At 38.7% G+C, this 27,725-nt stretch overlaps 1 protein-coding gene across 1 annotated transcript; it reads left to right on the forward strand.

Annotated features, from left to right (window-relative positions):
- Positions 1 to 523: 523 nt before the first annotated feature.
- Positions 524 to 27,262, forward strand: LOC136829406 (tubulin alpha-1A chain). Its single transcript, XM_067087930.1, has 7 exons — positions 524 to 670; positions 18,821 to 19,043; positions 20,951 to 21,252; positions 21,960 to 22,159; positions 22,927 to 23,101; positions 23,596 to 23,748; positions 26,236 to 27,262. The coding sequence occupies exons 1-7, from the start codon at positions 539 to 541 to the stop codon at positions 26,533 to 26,535; spliced, it is 1,485 nt and encodes a 494-aa protein (XP_066944031.1). The 5' UTR covers positions 524 to 538; the 3' UTR covers positions 26,536 to 27,262.
- Positions 27,263 to 27,725: the final 463 nt, after the last annotated feature.

Consider the following 27,725-nt stretch of genomic DNA (forward strand, 5'->3'; position numbering starts at 1 on the left):
TACACACACACACACACACACACACACATATATATATATATATATATATATATATATATATATATATATATATATATATATATATATATATATATATATATGTATGTGTTTCCATTACCCTGACAATTATTTTCTACCTGGGTATTGAAACGGTCACCGAGAGGTATTTTGTCACAAATTATTTTAACGAGAACAGTTATCAAGATTTTAGATATTTCACTGAGGATGGGCAGGTAAATCACTTATGCCCAACGTCTGGAATACGTGAAACTCATTTCAATTCTGTACCAATATAAGGGAAAAGCCCAACCCCAGGCACATTTCCTTCATATCTTGTGGAGAATACATTAACTGCATTACATCTCTCGCAAGTTCGTTATCACGCGAGAGTAAATGACACCGGGTTAGATCAATAACGGTGAAGTCATGGCTGCATCGTGTGATTGGCCTCGTCTGGTCATGCACGGTATGCGATTGGTGAAATCGAAAAAATCCACCGGGTAATCATTGGTCGAGAAATGACTGCAACGCACTGTGAATGGTGGAAGGGGGCTTAGCCACGCCCACCGTCGGGAGACCTCGCATAAAAGGGCAGGGAGGCAGTGTTAAGGTTAGCAGTCTCACTTGTGTTCCCTCGATACACCCTGTGAAGCTCAAATCCTCGAAAATGGTGAGTAACCGAGTCATTTTGTGCCTTTTTTGAGCGATGCAAGAGGTGCGGGTAGGGCCAAAAGCCAAATTCACAAAAAAATCTTGGCATGGAAGCGTGATCTCAGAAGCCAAAACCTCAATGTGTCATTTCCGGAGGAGAACCGAAGAATAATCTTGCGTCGTAAGTAATTCATTTACTAATTATTTCCTTTTCAATGTGACAATTTACCTTCATTCCTGACAAACCTGGCCCCGTCTGCTAAATCAGGTGTCAGTGCTGAGTTTAGTAAAGAGGACAAGGTGACATTATTGACGTATACCCGGTAGGCTATTACCTACAGCCAGGATATCCAGAACATTCTACTAAGTAGAGCATGCACCACGCGCGCGCACACCCACACACACACACACACACACATGTATGTATATATATGTATGTATATATATATATATATATATATATATATATATATATATATATATATATATATATATATATATATATATATATATGTATGTATATATATATATATATATATATATATACACTATGTATATACACACACATATATGTATATACAGACAGAGTGATAGATATTTTTGAATATAGTGGCAAGATTTGTTTGCAGAACCAGTAACTCTTATTGACTATCGATTTGGTCACCTGTTATGATAATGCGGTACGATATATCTTTTTTTAAGAAATTGCCAATGCAGTTGCAGACACAAAGAATAAATAGGTAAACATCCACTGAAGGAGTGTATGACTTTAGTTCTGATTAGTTAATAAAAAATGCAAAATATTCTTCAATAAATTCATCACTTTAGAATTTTTCTGAAAAAAACTACTTGGCCCTCAAAAAAATCATATTGGTTCTGTAGAAGTAAGGCTCTAACGTGATATTTAAGATATGTGTAGGATTTATAGACGCCTCAGAAGACATAAGTGCGCATATTTTAACTCGTGTCAATCGAAGGTGACGAAACTGAACCGAGAAAATTCGATGGAATGTTTACCAATCGCTTTGGGCTAGCCGGGGCGGTCAGGCAAGCAGCAGGCATCTGTCACCTTGGGCGGGCATGCCTACTGTCTGGTCCAAATATTGATCGAGTTTGTCCTGCTATCCTTTCTCCTATTCCTTCTACTTTGCAACATGCAATTCATCCTCCAACTTAACTCTTTCTCTCTCTCTCTCTCTCTCTCTCTCTCTCTCTCTTCCCCTCCTCCTCCTCCAACGCCTCCATCGTTCTCATGTTTCTCGCATGCATCGCCATGCACGTTATTATTCTCTCTCTCTCTCTCTCTCTCTCTCTCTCTCTCTCTCTCTCTCTCTCTCTCTCTCTCCGTGCAAGGGAAATCTGACTGGTCTCTTATATCCATGGCTTCGTCCTCCAGCTTTGTGTCTCTTGCCATTCTTCTAGTGGTTTGATCTATATTCCGCCATCTCTCATCGATATGTTCTCTCCTTCCTCCTCACTTTTGTGCAAGAATACTGTAATTCTTACTACCAGGTTGTTTTTCGCCTGTTACTCTCGTCTTACAGCTGTTTACATCGTCAATTTTGTCAGTTGTCAGTCTTTGCTAGTGTTACTGCTCCTATGTATGAAAGTGTGTAGGCATCAATGCATGTAATGAAAGTGGGGGAATAGCTATCCTCTATTTCCCAATATCCGATTTCTATCTTCCGTCAACTTTTATTAGCTTTTGTTGCCATGAACTAGATGTTTCTGGTATCGTTTTTATTGACGCATTGACATAAATCGGCTTTATTCATCTTAGTACCTTTCTCTCTCTTATGAATTCTCAGTGTTGAGTTGCCTTGGAAACAAGGATCTCGTGTTATAACTGTGCAGGAAGACTTGTGTAGATTGAAATTATTGGAAAGAGTCAAGTCAGAGGGACTAAAGTACACTTTCCTACACGTCTTTAGTTCAAAAAGTAAAATCTGATGAAACTCCGACATCCCACTGAAATTTGAGACTTTAAAATGAATATAAACTTATATTTGAGATTATTTTTCAAACTTCATTGTTTCGTGGACATCTTGATTCGTTTTAGACATAAATGCAACATTAAAAGGAGTAAACATACTTGATGTAGGCTCACTTTTCCACATTAGAGAATGATAATCAAATTAAGATTAAACCTCACAGAAGGTTTAATCTTAACTAATGATTTCAATACTCTTAACTAATGATTTCAATAAGTTCGTTCGCATGAATGATTTTACATTTGCTCCAACATTTCATGAGACGTATCATGTGACTGGTTCAGAGAAAGCCCCGAGCTAACGAGTAACACATTGTTTCTAATAGAAGCCAGTTTTGAATCACATATACAAAGGATGAATGAAATGAGGAAACCAATTGTTAAAGTTCATCAATTCTGATGTCTTGTAAATATAACGCAAAACTGATGAAAATTATAATCTAAAGGGAACCTCATTTGACAATTCTGGTCTGACTTACGTTTTCAGATTCGGATTCTTGCAAAAGTCTGGCCATAATAAGTGAGGTTTCTCATCTCGTGACCCCTTCCTACATGATGTTGAGCTCTCAGGCTTTCAGAGAAGCTCCCGATTACAAATGCCTTTTAAAAGAATTCCGAATCTTCTCGAATTACAGCCTAATAACATATTTATGTGCGTTTAGAGTGGCATTTACCCTCCTTTAATATCGTCGGAGCTGCACCTTGCATTGTCCTGACACGTACGAATTGCGTTTAATGCTAAGTAGGCAACAGGGCTACTGTATCTCTTTGTCACAGAGTATAAAGGATCTCAAACGGTGGCATTTTGATCTTCATCTCGAGTACTTAATGGCGTCAAAGGTTTGACAGCTCCTGTGAGGTATCGGTTTATCTTTGGTTTTTTACTTGCACGTTTTTTCTACATTCATTTCTGTATTCTTATTTCTTGTGTTCCTTGGGATGTCTTGAAAATGGGGTGTCGTCCCTTTGGAAGTCGCGGAAAACGAAACATTTGTACTAGAATAAGTTTCTCTCTCTCTCTCTCTCTCTCTCTCTCTCTCTCTCTCTCTCTCTCTCTCTCTCTCTCTGAGAGGGTAAAAATATACACATGAAGAATACTGATAGCGATACCAAGGAAACCTGACTGTCCTTTTTGTATTCGCTAATGACGGTTTTAAAGTGGCTTAAGTGTTTCTCTTCAGTCTGTCCATTGTTCCTTATCGACGTGTTTAAGGAGTTTGTCGTGAAATCAGTTATTCCCACCCCGCCCCCCCCCACGCCCCCCTGTCTGATCTCACCCTGGATGACGTAATACATATTTCTCTGTTAAACCACGTGACTCATGACACACTTCTCTCTCTCTCTCTCTCTCTCTCTCTCTCTCTCTCTCTCTCTCTCTCTCTCTCTCGTTCATTCCTCTGTGTTTGATCGATTACGTCGCCCTGGTGTTACCGAGGTTTGACTTTCCTCTACTGCTGTTAACCTTCCCTGGACCCAAATCTTCATGTTTTAAAAGATCTACTTTTAATTTTCCTTATTGTTTCCGACTCAATAAATATTAATGCGGTTCCGACACATTCCTAAATTGAAGGCATTATAGGAGAACGCTCGTACAACAGCACATCAATAGAAAAAGATTTTGATGACAACTGATTACACGAGGAATGTACGAATGATAACTGACGTGTGAATACGACGCAAGAGGAGAGATAAGTAAACACCTCGACTAATAACGTCAATAATTAGTTGCGCAGGAAGGGTATGATTAATTATTCCTTCTGAAAAAAAAACATGACGTGATCTTTCGGTGCATTCCACTTATAACTGTTTTGTTAAATCAAACTTCATGCACTAACGATGCCCTTGATGATTTATATACAGTACCTATTTATGTGAATTACAAATGAGATAACTCATTCTGTCCCTGCTTCTATTGGTACACACACACACGCACACACACATACACACACACACATATATGTATATGTATATATATATATATATATATATATATATATATATATATATATATATATATATATATATAATAAAAGGAGCCCATAGAAACGCCAAAATGTAGAAAATAAATGCTATATTTCAGGGACCAAACTGTCTCTCTCCTCAGGCAGAGAGAGACAGTTTAGTCTCTGAAATGTAGTATTTATTTTCTACATTTTGGCGTTTTTATGGGCTCCTTATATTTGATGGAATTCTGTTTTAACAGAAAATATTTCACAGAAAACAGAAAATATTTCACATATATGGATATGTAATTACAGTAACCAGAATGCCATCTTAAGTTCTCGGATTCATCATACTTTTTGGATACGCTTGTCACCAAGAAGCCATAGAACCAAATGCAAGAATATGAAGTAAATCTGATGTCCGTAGCAAGATTCGAACCTGCATCCAGAGCATCAGAACGAGGTCAGGTCGGCAACGTGACCTTGATCTGATGCTCTGGATGCAAGTTCGAATCCTGCTACGGACATCAGGATTACTCTTTATTCTTACATTTGGTTCTATGGCTCCTTAGTGACAAGCGTATCCAAAAAGTGTGGGGAATTCGATAGGTTAAGAGGGCACTGTGGTTATTAGAATTACATACGTATCTGACAAAAACTGACAAGTAGAATCTATATAGACAGATATTTTTAAATATTTTTATTGCCATTCTCAAAGGCAGCGTCACGAATAAAATGGAATCGATTATTGGTAAGCCTCTGAATACTTGAATTACTTGTTCCGTCTATCGATCCAAGTGAATCTTGCTCGAGACAATAGTCGACTAACCCCGTAGGGGGGCAGTGCCGTCAGTGCACCTCTTGAGGTGCAATGTATACATTACTTAGGGTTCTTTGTAGCGTCCCTTCGGCCCCTAGCTGTAACTCATTTCATTCCTTTTATTGTACCTTCGTTCATATTCTCTTTCTTCCATCTTACTTTTCACCCTCTCCTAGTAACTGATTCATACTGCAACTACGAGGTTTTCCTCCCGTTACACCTTTAAAATCTTTTTACAGTCTGTTTCCCTTTGAGCGCTGAATGACCTTAGTTGTCCCAGTGCTTGGCATTATGCCTAAAATGTATAAATCAATCAATAGACGACTAAATAGACAAGTTCATGAACTAAAAATATATGAAGGAAAGTTACGGAAGGATATGGATCAACATTCTCTCTCTCTCTCTCTCTCTCTCTGCATCAAATGGGAGTTACGTCATTGCTTGAGTGATTAAATAATGGGTTTCTTCGTTATCATGCCTTCCATACCTCTTTTCTCTCTCTTTTTCTGGAGAACTTTAAAAGAATCCGGAAATATGGAGTTGCATGACGAGGCGTTTTTAAGGAGTTACTTGTTTACGGATTTCTTCGTTATTATACTTTCTGTATACACATATACAATCTCTCTCTCTAATGTACGTATATATATTATGTTTATGTATATATATATATATATATATATATATATATATATATATATATATATATATATATATATATATATATATATATATATACGCAGTTTTTGCGTGTTTAATAAACTGTGACAACGAATCCATTTGCAGTTTATAATGATAAGATCGCAACGCAAATTTTTGTTGCCAGACATTTGAGGAAACAAAGGAGAATTTTTTTCCCCTTTCCGAGGACCATATCGTTATGATAGTAATCAGATTTTTTTTTTTTTTTTATTTCTCGATACAACGACTCTGATACACGCATCTATAAATATAAATAATTTCCACGCTATAACTTTCATGCCCACGAGTTCTATGTATACTTCTCACACGGCAAAAGCAGTATTGACTTCGTAATTCTTTATGTTCTCTCGTAATTTATTCTCCATTCAGGAAATTGCTTTCGTTAAGACGTGACGTAGATAAGAATTATGATGTAAAGAGGCATTATGCAAATTGTGATGCTAAAGGGCATTGTTCCCATACTGTTGACATTCATAAGCAGATGTTTCTCTCGAGTATTAGCATTCATATGTTGTCATATGAGGTTGACATTTAAATTGTCAGAAAATGTATGTACGCCATTCACACGGAAGCAGCGACACAAAAAAATGGGTATCTTTCTGGCGTGTACATGGCTGTACGTATGAATGACGACATGATGTATGTACAGTACGATGACTGAAAGCAACTTTACGGTGCGTTCTATTTGCGGCTATTGTTATGGCGAGTTCTATTTGTGGCAGTTCTCATCAACTGACCAACCCATGTATTCAACCAATACAAAGGCTGTCACCACGAACGTAGATGCTCTTTTATCGACACAGGGCCATTTAGCCATCAGTTAACAAAAAAAAAAAAAACATATGAAAAGGGAGGAAAGAAAAAAATTGAATGAATTAATGCAATGGAGTATCGATCCTTAACCCAACGAATGACACTGAGTGGTGAAGTCCCAAGCCTACCCCCACCCCCTCCCCACCCGCGCTAACACTGTGGCCATTGTGTACTTGTTTGTGCTGTTTGTCGCAGGGTAGCAACAACGATTTTTAGTAATGATTACGTCATTACCGCTGTATTGTAATGAATAAATTGTTTGCAATAAGCTTTGTTGGTGGGCATTCATTTCGCAGATTCAATCTGTATTGATGGTTTCAAAACAAGAGATAGGTGTCCTCTCAGTTTTAAATGGAGCGATTTATGAAATGAACGACTCCAGGCCATTATATTGCTTCCAGATAATTTCGTTATCAGTTGAAAGTTGAATACTCTCCCAAGTTTAATACATTTTCCAAACGTGTTTTCATTTAATTTTTCAAAGTAAATCTCATGACAGCACTGATAGTCAGTTATGAAAGATATCAAGCATTTCGCAAATGTACATTTAAAGTTTTATGTTCTCCATTCATTGATTATCAGTAGTATTATACAGAAACTTTTCCCTCTCCTCGTCGTCACTGATCTTCGGTGCAGGACATTGTTGCCGCTGTAATAAATTAGTATTGCCTTATGTCAGCAAGGGCTCTTGCTCCGTAAATTTTCTTGTAAAACCTGTCAATTACGTCAACCTTTTTTCCTGGATTTTACAATCCCAGTATAACACGCTTTGCGTCATGTTCTCCATCGCTAGTGCATTTTCTGTATCTAGATGATTGACAACCGCATGCAGAGACTGATAAAGTTAAGTATACCTTAGTTTTACCAGACCACTGAGCTGATCAACAGCTCTCCTAGGGCTGGCCCGAAGGATTAGACTTATTTTACGTGGCTAAGAACCAGTTGGTTACTTAGCAACGGGACCTACGGCTTATTGTGGAATCCGAACCACATTACAGCGAGAAATTGAATTTCTATCAACAGAAATAAATTCCTCTAACTCTTCATCAGCCGGCCGGAGACTCGAACTCGGGCCTGCAGAGACTGATATGGGAGGTAGGTGTGTGCAAGGGCTTCTTTAAAGTTGTTAATGACAGTAATTACCTAACCTTTTTATTGCACTTAACCTTGTTAAGAAAGAAGACCGGACTTACGGAATATGGCACAGAAGGAATTGCAAAGTCAACTGACAGAAGGTTCAGCCTGCTTTCTTAACGCGATTAAGTGCAATAGAAAGGTTCAGTGATCGCTGTTATTACAAACAGTGTAGCTTTTGCATGCCTTTCTCCCTTGTCAATCTCTGAATGCTGTGATCAGTCACCTATATACAGAAATTACACTAACGTTGGAGAATATGAACCAGAGCTTATTCTATTGGGATTGCAGATTCGAAGACAGAGGGGTTGACGTAATGTACAGGTTTTACAACACCGGTTACGGGCTGTCCCAATAGCAAGAGCCCGTGCTGACATAAGATCAGCTTAATCTACAGTGACAACACAATACAGCACCGAGGATCAATGACGAGGAGGAAGACAAAATGTTATTGTATTCTACTTTATGGTACCAAGAATTTATAACCGCTCTTGTTGCTAGCCAAGGAACGAGGAAACATAATACGGTGATGCAGCTGGGTCTGACAACTCTTAAGAGATAATGAGATTTCTGCTGAATGCTTCAAGGACGGGTTTCAGTGATTAAATTTCTCGTATTTAGAAACCATGTGCGAATTATAAGAAGCGCAGGTCCCCTAAACTCGTCTTGTGACCTTGTTTCTGACAAAAACTCTACCGCCCCTCCCTTGTCAGTGCAAGAGAACATTTCAAATTGGATTAAAGCTCTGAAGTTCAATTTTGAAATCTCGACGTAGATGACTGAATGAGGGATTTCTCTTCAGAACTGATGTGACCCTGGCTCTTTGTCTGACTGTCTCGATGCCTGCAGGTGTCCAGGCGCACGTACACACGCACGTACACACGCACATACACGCACAAGGAGCCGTCATAACAATGGTTCTTTGTGGTGCTCCTCTAGCCTCTGGGTGCCTCTTGTAATACAAGTAGCATAGCCTTGCCCCTGTCTCTCCTGGTAAAGGTATTATTCAATTCTCTCTCTCTCTCTCTCTCTCTCTCTCTCTCTCTCTCTCTCTCTCTCTCTCTCTCTCTCGGGACAATCCGGGCGAATCTGTTTTACACATTCTTTTTTGTTTATCTTTTTTGTTTATTTGGCAATGAAGAGTGAGTCATTTGTGGTTGTAGGCGCTAGAAAAGGATCTCCTCATTATCTTCTCATTTTGCTGTAATTACAGAATCGAGCAGTCGTGACGTATTCATAATTTAATAAGTTCCTCATGCATAATATGTTTTTTTTTATAGTAAGACGCTCGTTTGATAAATAGCCACACAACCAATGCGAAATACGAGCCTCAGCAAATATCCCGTTAATCTCTCCTCTGACGGGATATGAAGCATTGGCCGCTTCAAGTCACGCAATGCCTCCGTCAGCATTACCGCACTGAGGACACGCTTTCTCACGTCATCTAAGTATGACTGATAGTACTTGCTGAGGATATTCAGCAGGGTGGTTTTTGTATAGTCATTTCTTAATTTGTCCTTATCTGCCTATGGTAATTACACAAAACTACGTTCCTTTGAAATAAATGCATGAGTACTTTGGAATTTTGAAGGATTTAAAAGCCTTGTTCGGGTTGACATAATTATGATTATGTGCTCATGATTATTTTAAACAAGAGCACTTCATTGTGACCTGACATGTGGCTTTTCTTAATGACGAAGATAAATAAAAAAAAAAAAGGTTTAGCGTTCAAGAGAATGAGCTGAAAAAGCAAAGGTTATAACTTCTTTCCAAAATTCTTTCCAAAAGTAACGCTGAAAGCAGTCTCATTCTTTTCTTTTTCGAAAATCTTGTTGTATTAGCAAAGAGAAAAAAATTACCGATCAGTATATTCTGAAAGAGATTAACATAAAAATATCTGCCTTGAATGAAATAAAGCTCAGTTTATAGACACGTGCAGACACAGCTGGCAGACTTCTCGGAACTAAACTTCCTTATAAGCTGACCTGCTTTCGAAATTAAACGTTAATCGGTTGTGTATTAAACATTCCCTTTAGCCCATCGAAAGTTTATCACGCATCCGTTAAAAAGCATTAGGAAGCGACCCCAAATCCCAAATTTTGTAAGTGCCTCGAAAACCACTATTTCAATACAATTTTCGTTTGTTTGTTAAAAAGACCAAAATTTTTTCATTATGGAAGTACCTTGACCTCTTTCTCTCGAGGGGATTATGCAACTTGATGTCGGACCCTGCGTTCCCCTCAGAGTAACAACGGCCAGCGGCGTGTTTAAATTTTATTCCCCTTTTTTTGCAAAATAAACATGAAATATTACCTCAACATTAAAGGAACCAATTAGGCCCAGACGTCTTTCATTATCGTGGCCGACGCACGGCATTAATACGATAAACGTAACTTATAGGATATTTAAGGTAATTGTATGATTTCTAGGGACTATTTCAAAGTCTTATTACCGACCAGTTAATTAGGGGAGAGGGAAAATATTGCGTTATTATTAACACGAAAGTTATGTAAGAAAAAATAACAGATTTTTGTGTATGTGCGTATGTATGCATTTTTTCTAATTCGAGTGTATATGTTTGTTTCTATGAGTTTGGTTTGTTTGCAAAAGGAACACCAATCACCGGTTATTCCGTACTTGAGGAAAAAACTCTATGCTTTAAAATCAGCAAGGAAAATCTCGGCTAATATTTCCAAAATCTCCATCCTTGCAACGCGGCCTCGCTTGCAACGCAAGCACGCACAGACACGCACAAGCGCGCAAAATCGATGCGATTCATTTAATGGGGGGGGGGAGAGGAAACACACCCGGATGCGACGCCAAGAGACGGGATCGAATAACTAAGAGAGAGAGAGAGAGATGAATCAGACCATGACTAGACCGGTTGGAGGGGAGAGGATAGTCATACGTGACAGGAAAGGAAGCGACCTCCATGCGTGCGTGACTCCGGGAGGGGAAAGATGGCGGAAGAATTGGCGGTTTTGGAGGATAGACAGCTTACAAGGCAAAGCAGGAGACGAGAGCGCGTGAGGGGAATCAAGTCTGAAGGGGGAAATCGAGGGAAAAGTCGCGGTAATGATTAGGGGGGGGTAAGACAAGGGAACCTATGATTAAGGGGTGTCGAACTGCTGAGGCGGCGTGGATGTGTCTTTCATTGTCACGCAATTTCCGGTGTCTTTCTTTTTTTTTTTTGGAAGTCAGTTTCCCCGTCTTTATTTTTTTCTTACTTCATGAGCTTTTTAAGGCCTCCCACCTCCGCCCTCTCTCTCTCTCTCTCTCTCTCTCTCTCTCTCTCTCTCTCTCTCTCTCTCTCTCTTCAACTGGGAGCTAATATACGTTACACATCTTATTACTGGTACCTCAAGAAATGCGTCACCATCATCTAAGAACAGGTCCTGCTGTTGGTGATATAAATAATAATATAGCTACTAACGCTGATTTTGCATTGATTAATGTTATTAACTAGTCCAGCCATCTGCATCTTTACAGTCAACATCTCTAATTGCTCTATTACATCTCGCAGTCTTGAGTTCAGCCCAATTGTCCAATTAGAGACAATCATGAGATTGCAAATTGTCTCTTCTGCCAATTATAAGATGACTCAGATCGTTGTAATTAAAACCTAACCTGGAATGATTTGGCTTTAATAATGGGTAATATTTTCCAATTAAAATTGTTTTTACTGATGTATGAAAGTCACGAGCAGTAGAATATTTGCTTCATTCTTGGTTAGGTATATAGATATATATATAGATATATATGCATTATTCTGCTCCCTACTTTTTACATATTAAGACAGTTTCCTCCCGTATAACCTGTTCAGAGGAAATTTAAGAAACCAGATGTATATGACTTAAGTTCTTGATCAAAAACTTGCCTCTATGAAATTTGCCTTGAAAAGGAATTTGTATACAAATGTATTTGTACACACACACACACACACACATACATATATATATATATATATATATATATATATATATATATATATATATATATATATAAATATATATATACTGTACATGTGAATGCATGTATGTACTGTCTATAAATATATATATATATATATATATATATATATATATATATATATATATATATATATATAAAATACATACACACACATATATATATATATATATATATATATATATATATATATATATATATATATATATATATATATATATAATATATATCCACTAGTCAGCACGAAAAGAATATAAACCACTGACCAGGAACCCAAAGCAAAATACTAATCAACCAGTACAAATCAAAGGTAATAAGGAGACGCCGTGTGTGCCAGCAGCGTTGCTGCGTAGCTTAGACATGCCTCAGTGCTTCTTAATCTCTCGTAGAGGTGCTGTGGCCTAACCTGTCGTAGAGGAACTGAACCATGACCTACTGGGTAAACTCCGCTGCCATGAGAAGAGAGTCTAGGAATTAAGAACTGAGCCTTTCAGAATATTCTAACTTCGATTTAGAAATGAGTGCACGAGGCCGCGTCGATTTTGGTGTCGAGTTTTCCTTAAATTTTCAGATTCGGGAAATCGGATCAGGGTGTGAAGCGACGAAGAAGAAAAATGGAAGAAAAGGAAAGTGACGAGTGGAAAATATTTACTTTTAGTAGGTATATAATCGAGCTAATCAAACAAATATTTTTGCCATCTTTTGAATAGTGTAGTGTTACTTAGATAAGTAAATTCATACATATATATAAGTATATTCGTGTATATATATACATATATATATGTATACAGTATATACTGTATATACATGTATATATACAGTATGCATATATATACATATACACATATATATACATATACACACATATATATATATATATATATATATATATATATATATATATATGTATACATTTATTTATAAGTATAATATTTGTGTATATATATGCATATATATATATATATATATATATATATATATATATATATATATATATAGGTATATGTATATACAGCATGTACACGTATGTATACATAGCATGTACATATACATATATATATATATATATATATATATATATATATATATATATATATATATATATATATATATATATAAGCACTAGAAATATTCACAGGCAACTTAAATTTAATGTGCAGAAGCTTTTAGATGAACAAGAAAATCCTGTATTAGACCTCAGTCTATGCAAGAAAAGAACATGCACCAGCTGACAGGAGGCTTCTGAGCCACTGTAATGTCTGTAGCCACTTTGCTGTACTTACAAGCATTTGATCGGGATCCATGGTTGAACGCTTGAATCTCTTTATTGCACTGAGAGACTTAGACGCAAATTTTCTCAAGTCAGATCCAGCCATTTTAGGTAAGATTTGTAAGGGACCTGAGACTGTTTTCACTTTCTTAATGCTCCCCTTGGAAGGAGACGTCGTCCCATTAAGACAAGCTTAAATTCCTTTTTACCTAAAATGTGCCAATTTTGGGTGTACTTAAAGTAGAAAATGCGCCCAATCTCATCGGCGCAGTCGAGTTTTCTGTAGAGCCTCTACAACGTACAATCAAGGCCACCGAAAATAGATTTATCTGGTGCTACTATAGTATGATATCTAGCGAGCTATTCGCGACCTACCAAAAACAAGGATTCTATCCACCAAACAACCCAATTAAAGCCTATGACAATTACTTCCTCAGACTATATACAAAACCATTTGATCCACAGGGGCTAGTGCTAAACGCAGTGAAACAGTGACTCACCTACACTGTTTTGCCGTGTTTAGTACCAGCCCCTGAGGGGTTAAATGTAGAAAATGGATGGTAGATATCATACTATAATAGCACCATCTATCTTTCGGTGGTCTCAGTATAATGCTGTATGAGCTGCGGCCCATGAAACTTGAACAACGGGCCGGTGGTGGCCTATCCTATATCGTTGCCAGAAGCACGATTATGGCTAAATTTAACCTTAAATAAAATCAAAATTACTGATGCTAGAGGGCTGTAATTTGTCATGTTTGATGATTGGAGGGTGGATGATCAACATACCAATTTGCAGCCCTCTAGCCTCAGTAGTTTTTAAGATCTGAGAGCGGAAAGAAAAGCGCGGACAGAATAAAGTGCGGACGGACAGACAAAGCCAGCACAATAGTTTTGTTTTCAGAAAACTAAAATCGGAATGTACGCCAGATATACGTATATACATCCATACATACATAAAAGAACACGTACGACGCTTACGGTCGATCAGAAAAGCTCATATTAAGATTTCCCGCTGAGAGCAGATTACTTTCGTTTACGTTGTGATTATGTTTAGTATGCTGACATAATCAGCTCTTTTTTTTTTTTTACCTGAGGGAGATTTTCCTGAGGGTTTAAATCACGTGTTCTCTGCGTTTGGTAGATTTAATCGTCCATTTAAACATTTTTAAACACCCGACAATAAAGTGTTCCATTAAACAGGAATTATTGCTTTTACATTAAACCACAATTGCGGCGTTTTTCCACAATTTTTCTTTCTCCACGAAGGGTCAGGAATGTTATATTTTCCTGTTGTGAACTGTGTTCGTTAAACAGGCCATTCTACAAAGCGCATTAAATTATCTCACAAGTTCATAAACATTAGTTTCATACATCACGGTTCAGCTTTTGTTTAATGTTATAGATTATGACACGATCAATGGGGTGCAAAGTCAGAACATATAACTGCATCTGGAAAATTACAATATTCTCATAAAACCCCACGCAACCCCAACTCCAACCCCCAAAAGAATATAGGTTATAACTCCCTCTGTAATCCTTCCTTGACAGAAACCCATCACAATTCTTAATGGACAGAAGTTGTGTAAGAACAAAATTTTCTTTGTTCGGAAGATTATTCACTGCATAACTTGCCTGCTAAAGCAGTCGAAGAGATTCAGACACGAGAATTCCTTAAATTTACGAGTGTGTCGTGCCCGAATGGATGTGGCAAGTCACGAAGACTGCATTTTTAAACATTTTTATATTTGAGGTAATGAGCAGCCTTCAGCCCACGGTTTATAAGAAAAATTAAAAATCCCCAGACAATGAAGTATAGCAGAAAAGGGGAGAACATTAAGTAAAGTAATTTAAATAAACTGGAGAGCAGAACATATCTAGGATCATATTTAACATATCTCATTGTGAAATTAACTGCAGTAGATTTAGAGAAAATGGTATACATAATCCCCAAAAGAGGCTTGAGATTGTGCTAGAGAAAGGTAGTTGGACAAGTCACTAGTGTAAAATCAATCGTGGGATTGATTTTCAACGTACGTGATGCAGAGCTCCAGACTTTAAGGCGACGCTTCGTAAACCTTTCTAACAAAAAATGAAGACAAGAAAAAAGAATTTTAGACTCTCATTTTTGGAACCAATGTTTTCTGGGCAGATATTATTCAGTGTTTTATTTTATAAAGCTATTAATTCCGTCATGAAAATGTATTTTCTACGAGATATATTGCAGAATACTTTTGGAAGCCTGCTAGACCCGTTTTTATTGATTTACTATCATTTTCTGGTTACCTTGATTTAAAGAGCATTTTATTTCATACTTGAATGTGGATGTGATCGCATATGTAACATTGACTTAGCCTATTCAACTCTACCCATATCTCTCCTATCTATGTAAAATTGAAGAGTTAATGAGAACAGACATATACTGTTACCTAATGGGAAACTGCACACAAACTGTTATTTTACAAAATAATCATGTTAACGAGGAAAGTTTGAAAGTATTTTGGACTGCAGTGCTGTAATACATAGTTCTTACAGGCAGAGCAGAACTGCAGTTCCACGTGACGTGGTAGATCATGGATCCACTTCCAGTCAAACTGGCCATGAATGAGAGTACAGAAGTGGTCTGACTGGCTTTACGTGAAAGGGGTCTCATGTAAACGGTGGAGTCGATTCGATCAGGGAATGAGTCTTGTAATGGGAGTCTTGTTAGTTTCGGAATCAGTAGAGTTCAAGTCCTGTTCTTAAGTCCACCCTTATTTACAACAGCAATTTCGCTCTACAAATCATTATTTTTACCCATTTTGATCATGACCATTTTTTCGCTTCAAATCATTGAATGATACGGGCTGCTCCACAAGCAAGAGCCCGTGCTGACATAACACCAGCTCAGTCAAAACAACAACAACTACATCAGCAAAGATTAACTTGAGTTCAGCGATCTCCCCGATCAAAACTTTGAACACAGGTAAATAATGTTCTCCCTCCATCCAGTTACTGTAAACTGTATCCATTCAGAATCACCCAGAGAAGCGAGGATTTCAGTTTCTTTGCGTCCATTAGAATGTAATTTCATTTTTCTCAAAAATAAATCATTAAGATTCCTTTCCTCTGTCCTCCAAGAAAATATCTTCTCGGAAGTTGTTAACATAGCTGAAAGGAACGGCCTCAGGCAATAAACGTCAGTCTTAAGAATCCAAAGTATTCCTGTCACGAGTTGCAAAGTGATGTTTGCATGTTCAAACGACCTGAGACGGACGGCCAACGTATTCGCGTGACCCAGGTTCGATTTCGTGTCACGTTTTGTTGCCCTGTCCAGTTTTATCTGCTGACTGAGGAATCACAGATATAAGTTTCACGACATTTCCCTTCCGTGTTCGGGTTATTTTACCGTTTTTCTAAGCAATGATTTTTATGGCGTCATAAATTCAGTAATGGTCAGGGCTTGTAATTTATTCGTTATTTTTACGTCATAACTGTCAGGGACAATTTCGTTGAAATGACAGTTGTGTGATGTCAAGCCGCCTGGCTTAGTACTGGGATCATTAAGGGAGCGTTCCATTCCAGTAATTTAATTTCATAGCCATTATTACGTGGGGATTATCTCAATAATCTGAGAGATCATGAGACTAGTGAAATATTTTAAGGTCTTGAAGCCTTGTTCGATTATGTCACCCAGCATTACAATGAAACGGATGGGGATTCAAGAAAAAATTAGAAGGGTCACAAGAGGGAAGCAGAGGCCAGAGGGGACTCAATAAAGGGAAGCGGAAGAGCAGTGAGACGGGAAAGAAGGGTGCGGGTCGGTTGAAGGGGGGATTGTGGGAAAAGGTGTCGGGGAAAGTGAGAGCGGAAAAGATCCCACATGAGTCATGAAGTCTGATGCACAATGTGTTTGGAAAAGCGGAAGAAAGGGAGACGACGCGAGCGCTGTTAAACCTACCGCACGTAAAGGCTGTTTTCAAGCCCCCATTAGCCTAGCGACCGCCCATGTCGTCGGCCGTCGGTTTGCTTTTGTAAGCGAACAGCTGGTTGAGGTGCGCGCACGCGTGCTGTCTATCTCCCTCATTATTGTCTCGCACGGGTGGAAATTTGACCAGCAGGGCTCGATATAGTGAAAAAAGATTCATTTGCCCTGTGACGCGTCTTGTCGGGGATTTGTCGTTCGTTAGAATAGTTCAGTCGATGCGTCTTATTCCACGATAAAGGTTTTGAACAAGAGATACCATCGTGGGTTTGTTTACATCGGGCGTTGCCATGGATACGGGGACGCGTTCCGCAGTGGCGGGTCATCAGAGTTATTATGATTGCCGCATACCCGGCTTGGGTTTGTTTGTTTGTTCTGAGGGCAAGTTTTTTTTCCTTTTTAAATCTATAACGTTCATATAAATAAACACAATATGCACGTGTTTTGGTTATCCTTGCGGATACGTGTCTGCGTTCAAGAAAAACAAAATTTTCTTTAAAAAAAAAAAAAAAAAAAAGGCTGTTTAGCTTTTCGTGTCTGGAATTCTGAAAGTTAAGCTTTAGACAACTCTGCTTTGGGTATCGAATATCGCATTAATTTTTTTTTTTTAACAGTTTGGTTTCTTTGATTATGAAATAAACCAGTCATTCTTCAGTCTAGGCTATGACAGATAGTTTTTATTTTTTTTTTATCAGATCGCCAATGTTGCCTTGTCATGCTATCACGCAATGTCTGGTTTGCAATGATTATCTTGAGTTATACGAAGGCTGCCGGAGCCACATGCAACAAAAATTTAATTGAAAAATCGTGCCAAAAAAGAGTGATGTAAATAACTAATTTTTTTCCTCTCTTTTTGCCGTTCACAATGCTGTTGTAGTCTTCCGCTAACAATTTTTCTTCCTAGTTGATACAGTGTCCACTGTTGGAAATTTATTATGAATTTTGTCTTAGCCTTAAATACTATACATTTTCTTAGAAAATCTTAAAGGACCCTAGGATTTCTACATTTTCTTAGAAAATTTTAAAGGACCCTAGGATTTTAACTTTGACTAAAATGAAATTCTTGTGAATAAACTTTTTTCTCTTAATTAGATTATTATGGAATGGTTTCATGAAAATATCATCTTCATTTTCTCTATTTGTCGTCCTTGAATTCGAATAAAGAAATGAGCTTTGTCGACCTGATTTTTTTTTTTATGTTCATCTGACTGATTGGTTAACACTAATTCCTCGTTGTTTCGCTTCCACTCCAGTTAAGAGGATCGATAATTATGACCCATATGCACACCTATGTAACACTAAGCTTCTTGCGATAGTTCATTAACACCCTCCCCTTCCCCTCCCCCTCCCCTTTCCCCACGCAACCATATCAAAACAAATATACATCGCATCCTTTTATATGTATTTTTACCAAATATTGTGAGAAGCCTGAAAATTTAATCAGCTATATCATTAACGCTGTCTTTCCTTCCTGAAAGTATTTTTACTAAGTAGATATTAAAAGAGCTTGACATTATGATTAACTATATCATTAATGATAACCTATCCTCTCTCTCTGTCCCTTCCAGCGTGAGTGCATCAGTGTCCACATAGGCCAGGCCGGCGTCCAGATCGGCAATGCCTGCTGGGAGCTGTACTGCCTGGAACATGGCATCCAGCCCGACGGCACCATGCCCTCCGACAAGACGATCGGCGGTGGCGACGACTCCTTCAACACCTTCTTCAGCGAGACTGGCGCCGGCAAACACGTCCCTCGGGCTGTCTTCGTCGATTTGGAACCGACAGTCGTGGGTGAGTCACCCTTGAGACCTCCTCGTGATGAGTCAGAGGCTGACGGTATTGAATCACCCGTTCTCGGCTGAGCTCAGGGAGCGGGGGAATAGGAGGGAGGGACGTACGCTTTGCGATGACGTCATATGAGTTCTGGGATAGATGGAGGGCGACGAGAGATGGGCTTTTGTTGTTATTCGGGGAACTCTCGTTCGTTATCTTTAGTTCACAATGATGGGCTGTAAAGCGCTGCGTCTGCCGCAGTTGGACTTTTAGGGAGGACATCTTTTCATGCCTCTCATCTTTTCACGACTAATGATAATAAAAATCTATTGGACAAGTGTTCAGTAACCCCCGCCCCTTACCTCTCTCTCTCTCTCTCTCTCTTCGCATGTAAACAAAAAGTTTCCATATTTTTAAAAATGATGATTTTCATTCTTTTTTCAGTTTAGGAGCTACTAACCTAGACCCGAAGAAAGAAAAAATAAAAAAGGGGAAAACAATAGAGTGTAAGAGTTGGGGCAAATGGACTCCTAAAGACAATTCCAAAGCTTTGCATTGAAGGCTTAGACAGATCATCTTTTTAGTGAATTACTACATTTTATGCATATTAAAATGTCCCAACGCAAAATGTCGAACTCTGTGATATGTATATGAGAGAGAGAGAGAGAGAGAGAGAGAGAGAGAGAGAGAGAGAGAGAGAGATATTCATACTGTATTATGGGATGCTCTAGGTGAGCAAAATCTTGTGCCACAAAAGGTCAGCTTAATCTATAACAGAAAAACACCAGGGGCCCCCCCAAAAAAAACTTGGTTTGCCTCCTAGCCTTTAAAAATAATAATAATAATAATAATAATAATAATAATAATAATAATAATAATAATAATAATAATAATACGTGGTTGGGTGTGGCACACCTTGTTTGCTGCATTATTAACTAAATACAGCTCTTACGTGGGCTCAAAGTGCTCCAAAATGTGCACAAATTTCCAAAAATTTCTCGGGGAGGCTTACAGCGCCCCCTACCTCCAGCTGAAAGGGCTCGCTTCACTCGCTACCCCACCCATACCATAAGTTCTAAACTTTTGCCCCAAAGAAAAATCTGAAATGACGCCACTGAAAGTCGCTCCCGCCCCACCATGTACCTCAGCAAAATTAATTTAGATGCTCTTAACAATTCCGGTACATTTCATCCTGTGAAACGAGAAGGCGGTACTGATTTCTTAGATAAATCACATGCAAAGCAATATTCTAGACGCATGAGTTTATTAGATACGACCGTAGAGGCGTCTGTCTCGTGTTACGCCTTTTCGATTTATACCTTCTCGTCTTGTGGGACATTCTTGGTGAAAATAAAGAAACGCCTCCTGACCAATATTACCTCAACTTGAGTGATATTCATATAACGGAGAGTTATGTATATCGCATCCGCTTTAGTAATAATGAGGTTTGTCATTGGCCAGAACGTTAACAACACAAGTAAATACCGGTTAGTTCTGCTCAGGTAGAAAATGATACAGCTCAGGTTCTGCGTAAATAACCGTTGGACTGGTATCAGCAAGGTTAGGTTTATTGCCCCGCAAACGAAATGCTCTATATTAAGACATTCTGAATTAATTGCAGATTTTCTCAAGGTGTGGTTGATGTATTTCGAGGAATATATATTACGAGTCACCGAAACAGGAAAGTTTAATCAAAATGACCGAAAACGCTTTACCTGAAATTCTGAGAGAGAGAGAGGAGAGAGAGAGATGCCATAATCCTGCTTACCATACCGTTTCTAACGCCTCTGATCAGCTTGATGCAATAATCAGTTGATTGCCTTTTCCACTCGCCAGTAGTTATAAGCTATGTTTAGGTTTTATAACAATTGACATATAATTCTCACTGATTATGAATTTGAGGTTAAGGACTTCCATACTTACAGATGAGGTCCGCACCGGCACATACCGCCAACTGTTCCACCCGGAACAGCTGATCACTGGGAAGGAAGACGCAGCAAACAACTACGCCCGAGGCCACTACACCATCGGAAAGGAAATCGTCGACTTGGTCCTTGATCGCATCAGGAAGCTGGCTGACCAATGCACGGGTCTTCAGGGATTCCTCATCTTCCACTCCTTCGGGGGAGGTACTGGGTCCGGCTTCACCTCTCTCTTGATGGAGAGGCTCTCAGTCGATTACGGGAAGAAGAGTAAGCTGGAGTTCTCCATCTACCCAGCGCCACAGGTGAGAGAAATGTGTGTGGACAGGTGTGCAAGCATTAATCAAGGACGAAAAATTAATTATCTGAATGTTATATACAGCCTTGACGTTTTTCAGTATTTTCAGACAGCTTTAGATTTTTAAAAGAAGAGCTTTTAGGCATAAGGGGAACTGCAAGAGCAAAGTAAATAAAAATTTGCAGTTCAAGACACATACATTGCAAAGGAAGGGATCCTGAATTTGAAGGGTTAATAATTGTTTAATCAACTTAAAAGAAGCGCAAAATCAGAGATTTTTAACAGAATCACCAAAATTACAACTTAGTACTATCCTTACTGAACCTTTTATTGTAGGTAATAATTTTTGAGTATTAAAAGAAATTAAGAAAATGAGTCTTTTCAGGTAATTTTTATCTGTTAATGAGAGACAGAAATCTACAATAAATTAAAATGGGTATGCTTGAATTTAATGTGACCTTCAGGAGCTTTTAGACACGAAGTTTTCATTTCCGTAATTGCTAATTAAACGATATGACCTCCCATAATTAAACAAAAACTGGGAATATGTGAAAAAGGGAAAATTAGCTATGAAATCCGTCTGCGACGCAGGGTCAAACCAGCATCCGAAACAGCGTTTATAAAGGAATTCTTGTATCGTACCTGTCATACAGAAAGGATATCTGATACCCTCTCCCTTCTAACTTAATCTAACTCCTTCTGCGCCTCCTGCAGGTCTCCACAGCCGTAGTCGAACCCTACAACTCCATCCTCACTACCCATACGACTCTTGAGCACTCCGACTGCGCCTTCATGGTAGACAACGAAGCTATTTACGACATCTGCCGGAGGAACCTCGACATTGAACGACCCACTTACACCAACCTCAACCGTCTTATTGGCCAGATCGTCTCCTCCATCACAGCCTCACTCAGGTACTGTCTTGGTAACTCACCCTCACAAGACATTGAATGAAGTATTTACGTAAAATTGCTTATATTTGCATCTGTCCCCGTAGGAGGGAGTGCCATCAGTGCACCTCAGGCGGTGCACTGTAGTCATTACCTAAGGTTCTTTGCAGCGTGCCTTCGGCCCCTAGCTGCAACCCCGTTCGTTCATTTTACTGTACCTCCTTTCATATTCTCTTTCTTCCATCTTACGTTTCACCTTCTCCTATCAGTTGATTAATAGTGCAACTGCGAGGTTTCCTCCTGTTACACCTTTCAAACCTTTTACTCTCAGTTTCCATTTCAGCGCTGAATAACCTCATAGGTCCCAGAGCTTGGCCTTTGGCCTAAATTCTATATTCAATTCAGTTCAATTCATTACCATTTAAGAGACGAAGAGGAAGAAGCATAAGATTGGGCATAAACCAGTGATGGCAAATGTCTCTGAAACTTGTGTAGGTCATAAAAGGGCAAAGTAGCTATTAGTTCAAGATCTAAGCCTGGACAAAGTGCCTTTAACTTGAAGCTTTCAGACAAAGATAACTTCCATCACAAGTGCCTGGAGAGACTATAGTTATCAATACTGTTCCTTCGGAATTGAACATGTTGATGTCTTATTTATTTTACCGGGCTAACGAGTTTCAGGGGATCCCTTTGCTTTCTAAGAATCTCTCTCGAATAACGTTATTCTTCTTAAACACAAACAAACACACAAACAGAAAAACAACGTTGACTGAGAATAACTTCCATTACAGGTTCGACGGTGCCCTGAACGTCGACCTGACAGAGTTTCAGACCAACCTGGTCCCATACCCCCGAATTCATTTCCCCCTGGCCACTTATGCCCCCGTCATTTCCGCCGAAAAAGCTTACCACGAGCAGCTCTCTGTAGCAGAGATTACCAACGCCTGCTTCGAACCGGCAAATCAGGTAAACAGTGCTGTACTTTGGCGTTCGCTTAGCCTTGTTAGATTTCGTGTTCTGTGTTCAGTTTTGTTTATCTGTGATTTTATCCAGTCAATTATTTATATACTAAGAAGTGCATAACGTTGTTCTGTACAACTTGGTTAGGTTAACAACGATAAAATACCTTGATTCTCTAGTCAAGCAGCTTTGGCAATAAACTATTTTCGTGAAACATAAGGAAGTCTGTTGTTTATTATTTCATTGATTTGGTTTATATTTTTTACGAAATTAAAACCGAGTTTTGTATATGGAAATGGATGACAGTATTTTTTTCTGAAGCCAATAATAATAATAATAATAATAATAATAATAATAATAATAATAATAATAATAATAATAATAATAATAATTCATCAGTATTATAAAAACTATATCATCTGTGAAGGTACACGGAAGGATCTATTGAGAAATGAATTCCTTCCATCCTCAATCACTTTCACCATTTCCCTCCATTGCAGATGGTCAAATGCGATCCCCGTCACGGCAAGTACATGGCGTGCTGCATGCTGTACAGAGGAGACGTCGTGCCCAAGGACGTGAACGCTGCTATCGCTTCCATCAAGACAAAGAGGACAATCCAGTTCGTGGACTGGTGCCCTACAGGTTTCAAGGTAAGTCTGTGACTTCTCGCTCGATTTGGAAAGAACATCTTGTGGAATTGTTTCCTGGGATTACGTTAAGATTGGTCAGGAAGTTGCAGTTCATTTTGGCGCTGAATCTGAATCATTTGTGAGATTTTTGTCTCTCGATCCGCAGAGAACATCTTGCAGAAGTAAAATCAGAGTATATCCATGATTGCATTTTGCAACTGAACTGGATGTAGCTTCAGGATTTGGTTGATTTTAACACTAAAGTTAAGTTGGGGTTTCATAGCAAGCTGAAGTTATTTGTAGCGTTAAGTTTGGCTTGGCTGTAGTAGTAAGCTGGCTAAAGATGTGAAATGTCTTGGGAACTGAATGTACGATTAAGGAAAAATTATTCTTAAAAGTTGACTGGACTCGATCACATTATATGGGCTTATGAACGTGATTTAAAGAAATCACTTACGGAAATAAGTTGCAAATTTGTGTACGTATGATTGAATGATCATGAACTGTTGGACGAAATTGGAAACATTTAAGGGAAGTTTCAAAATTTCATCTGCAAATTCGCTTAATTCTGTCATAGAAAACTATTGAGATGGCTTTGTCTGTCCATCCGCACTTTTTCTGTCCGACCGCAGAACTTAAAAACTACTGAGGCTAGAGGGCTGCAAATTGGTATGTTGATCATCCACCCTCCAATCATCAAACATACCAAATTGCAGCCCTCTGCCTCAGTTTTTATTTTATTTAAGGTTAAAGTTAGCCATGATCGTGCCTCTGGCACCTCTATAAGTGCCAATAACACAGGCCATCACCGGGCCGTGGCTGAAGTTTCATGGGCCGTGGCCAAGTTTCATACAGCATTATACACCGTACAGAAAACTCGATTGTGTTGAAGAATCTTCGGCGCATATTTCACTTGTTTATTAATGTGTTCCAATATTAGTATTATAATGATGATTTTCAATGTTGATTTACGTTCGAGAATAATGGGAACTAAATTTGTGATTTCCTTGCTCGTTCAAAAGTCTTCCTGAAAGCATTTTGGATGATGAAGGTCGCGGGCTCCTAAGAAAAGGTTATAATTTTTGGAAATGCCACACCCCTTTGAATTTAACGGATGGAGTGGCGGTCCTGTCGCCTTGATATTTGTCCTTATGAATAATGACTGTATGAGGTGCCTTCCTGCTGGTGGCAGTATAGAACTTTAAAAAGGCGTATTGTCATCGTCTCTCCAGAGTGTGTGTATGTGTGTGTGTGACTGACGGGTAGCCTTCATATGGATATTTGTATTAGAGCATAATATTTTCTTTCTTAAGGGCGCCTCCGGAGGCCGCTAGTTTGCTCCTCTGGGGTAAGTTGGTCGTTTTTTTTTTGTTTTGTTTTATAGCTCAGTAATCCATCGTCACCCCAAACTGTCTCTCCCGCCCCCTCCCAAAAAAAGCATTGTATTCGTAGCTCTCATAAAATCTGATCACTTGTCATCTCCGATGCCCACCTTTGGTAATAGTGTTGTAAAAATCCAGAAAACATTCTGCCTAAGATTTCTAACTAATAAACAAGCAAGAGACACAAACAAACACACCAGAGTGACAGAAAATGCGAAACAAGGAAGGCAGCAGGTTGCAAGTACTGAATTTATTTACCAAAATTTGTGGCAACGTTGCATGGGATTTTGATTTCTTCTGCCTGAAAAATTTTGAAACGAGTAAAAATGGTATTCAGAGAAAGCTTACCTCCACCATTTCCAAGCTTCCATGAGCGTATAAATTTGAATCGCCTTTTCCTATACTTGTCTCTCTCTGCAGGGGAAAGATATACTGCACCCTTAAAAATTTGGCTAATCAAATCTACGGTATTGACTCACATAATATCAGTTCTTAAGCGTGAAACAGTTCAGAGACCTCAAACCTCTGCCAAGACTTGATAATCCATCCTCGATAAGGTTCCTTCTCTTCCAAAGTTCTGTTCCTGTCTTTCCCAAAAGGATGCATAAGTTGTAGCCTCTTAAGCAAGCTCGGAACACTTGAAACAAGGTTGAACAGTTCCCTTCTAAAATGTCCCGTCAACCAAAGTTGCATTCCTATCAGTCCCGCATTCGAGTTACACGTTGTAAGCCTAGTAGTTTGCATAATTCTGTTTGCAAAGACTAAGAGACAAGCACGCAAACAAACAGTTGTAAATTATATAACCTTGTTTCTTGTACCAGTTAGATTTTCCTGCTTACTGATCACTTTCTACTTGAGCAGATGTAAATGTTGTCAGGATTACGAACGTTGTCTCGCTTGAGCATTTGTTTTCGGTGTATTTCTATTTCAAGAGTACACCTAACTTCCATAGTCAGGTTATGAATATTTGTATAGGATTTTTTTTTCTTGGAGGGGAGGGAGATGGGATTAGTATTGATGTCTACTTAGACTTCTTTACCTTCTTAAAAGTATTGCACCAGTTTTAGTACTTCAATATTCCCTCGGTCTCAGAACTAAATCAGGCTTTTATCCTCTTTATTTACAGGTGGGCATTAACTACCAGCCTCCTACCGTAGTTCCAGGAGCAGACTTGGCCAAGGTGTCCAGGGCCGTGTGCATGTTGTCCAACACCACAGCCATTGCCGAGGCCTGGGCCAGGCTCGACCACAAATTCGACTTGATGTACGCCAAGCGAGCCTTCGTGCACTGGTACGTCGGAGAGGGTATGGAGGAGGGAGAATTCTCAGAGGCCCGCGAGGATTTGGCAGCCCTGGAAAAGGACTACGAGGAGGTCGGTGTTGACTCTACCGAGGCGGAAGACGAGGAAGGAGGAGAGGAGTATTAAACGACTTCGAAAAGTATTCAGAAGGAGAATGGCGGTCTAGAAGCGTCTCACTCAAATGACAGTTTCCAAGGCAAATCAAAAATTAAACTCAGTGGAGAATGTGGGGTCTGTTCCACTCTTCTTCATCATCTCTGCAGCTGTAAGATAACCACAGACTTTCATTTGAGATATCTAATAACGTATCCATATGTCAGGTATTTTTTTTTTATTCTTATAATACACACTTGACATCGGTGACATCATTTCTTTGTATATTAATTTTTGCCGTATGACAGAAGAGTCTCTTCATCTCCCTTTTGTAGTTTATATTCCCGTGCCTTAACCTTTGCAAATGCCTTCATTGCAAGTTGACCCAGTGCCATCCATGAATGTGAGTTCTCAAGTCCATCCCTAACGTGAATAAGACTTTTCTTTTGAAGTTATCATCCTTTAAATGAATCATCAGGTCAAAATCTACTGACAAGTACTCAACCAGTCAAGTAATTTATTTGATGATTGAAATCTTAAGAAATTCTCTCTAGTCGGTTCCAGTTCCAAGAACTAGTCAAAAAAGTCAGTCATCCTTCCACTGATTATTCTTCTATTTTGTCATTTTTTCCCTCGTGTCTAATCTACGTTTAATTCGAATCTCATTGGTCTAACGTGAATCTCAAATTCATTGCCTGACAATCTCGACGAAATTATATGCAATACTCTACTTATGTCCAATAAAATGTTAGAACGCTCACCTCTGCCTTTATTTGTCCTTCTGGCTTAACATAGCAATTAATGATTGTTTTTTACAGGGTAAAGATACTTCGTTGGTTAAACACCTACTGCCCATTACAAAATTAATTTCTAGTTCTATCTTCTAATACGAAAAAAAAAGAAATTTAGTTATCAGTAATTTATGTCACGAAAACTGAACTGTTCCCTCAGCAAATATTGCTTATGAATAGGATAAAGATATTGTTCACGATCTACTGAATTGTGTCTGTTCCTAGCCTTGCTAATATTTGAGTAAGGACATCCAGTATATGTGGAATGTGTGAGCATTTAGTGCAAGTACATATATAAAAGACAAAAGATGGCGTATTCTAACGATATGAAGATACAAAAAACAAGGATTTAGCTTCTTTAAACTTTCCTACGCGTTTGCCTAAACAAGCCAGGAATTTCAGATAGCTCAGAACGTGCTTACTCAGTTTTAC

The sequence above is a fragment of the Macrobrachium rosenbergii genome, chromosome 44 (assembly GCF_040412425.1).
Source record: "Macrobrachium rosenbergii isolate ZJJX-2024 chromosome 44, ASM4041242v1, whole genome shotgun sequence".
NCBI classification, from domain to species: domain Eukaryota; kingdom Metazoa; phylum Arthropoda; class Malacostraca; order Decapoda; family Palaemonidae; genus Macrobrachium; species Macrobrachium rosenbergii.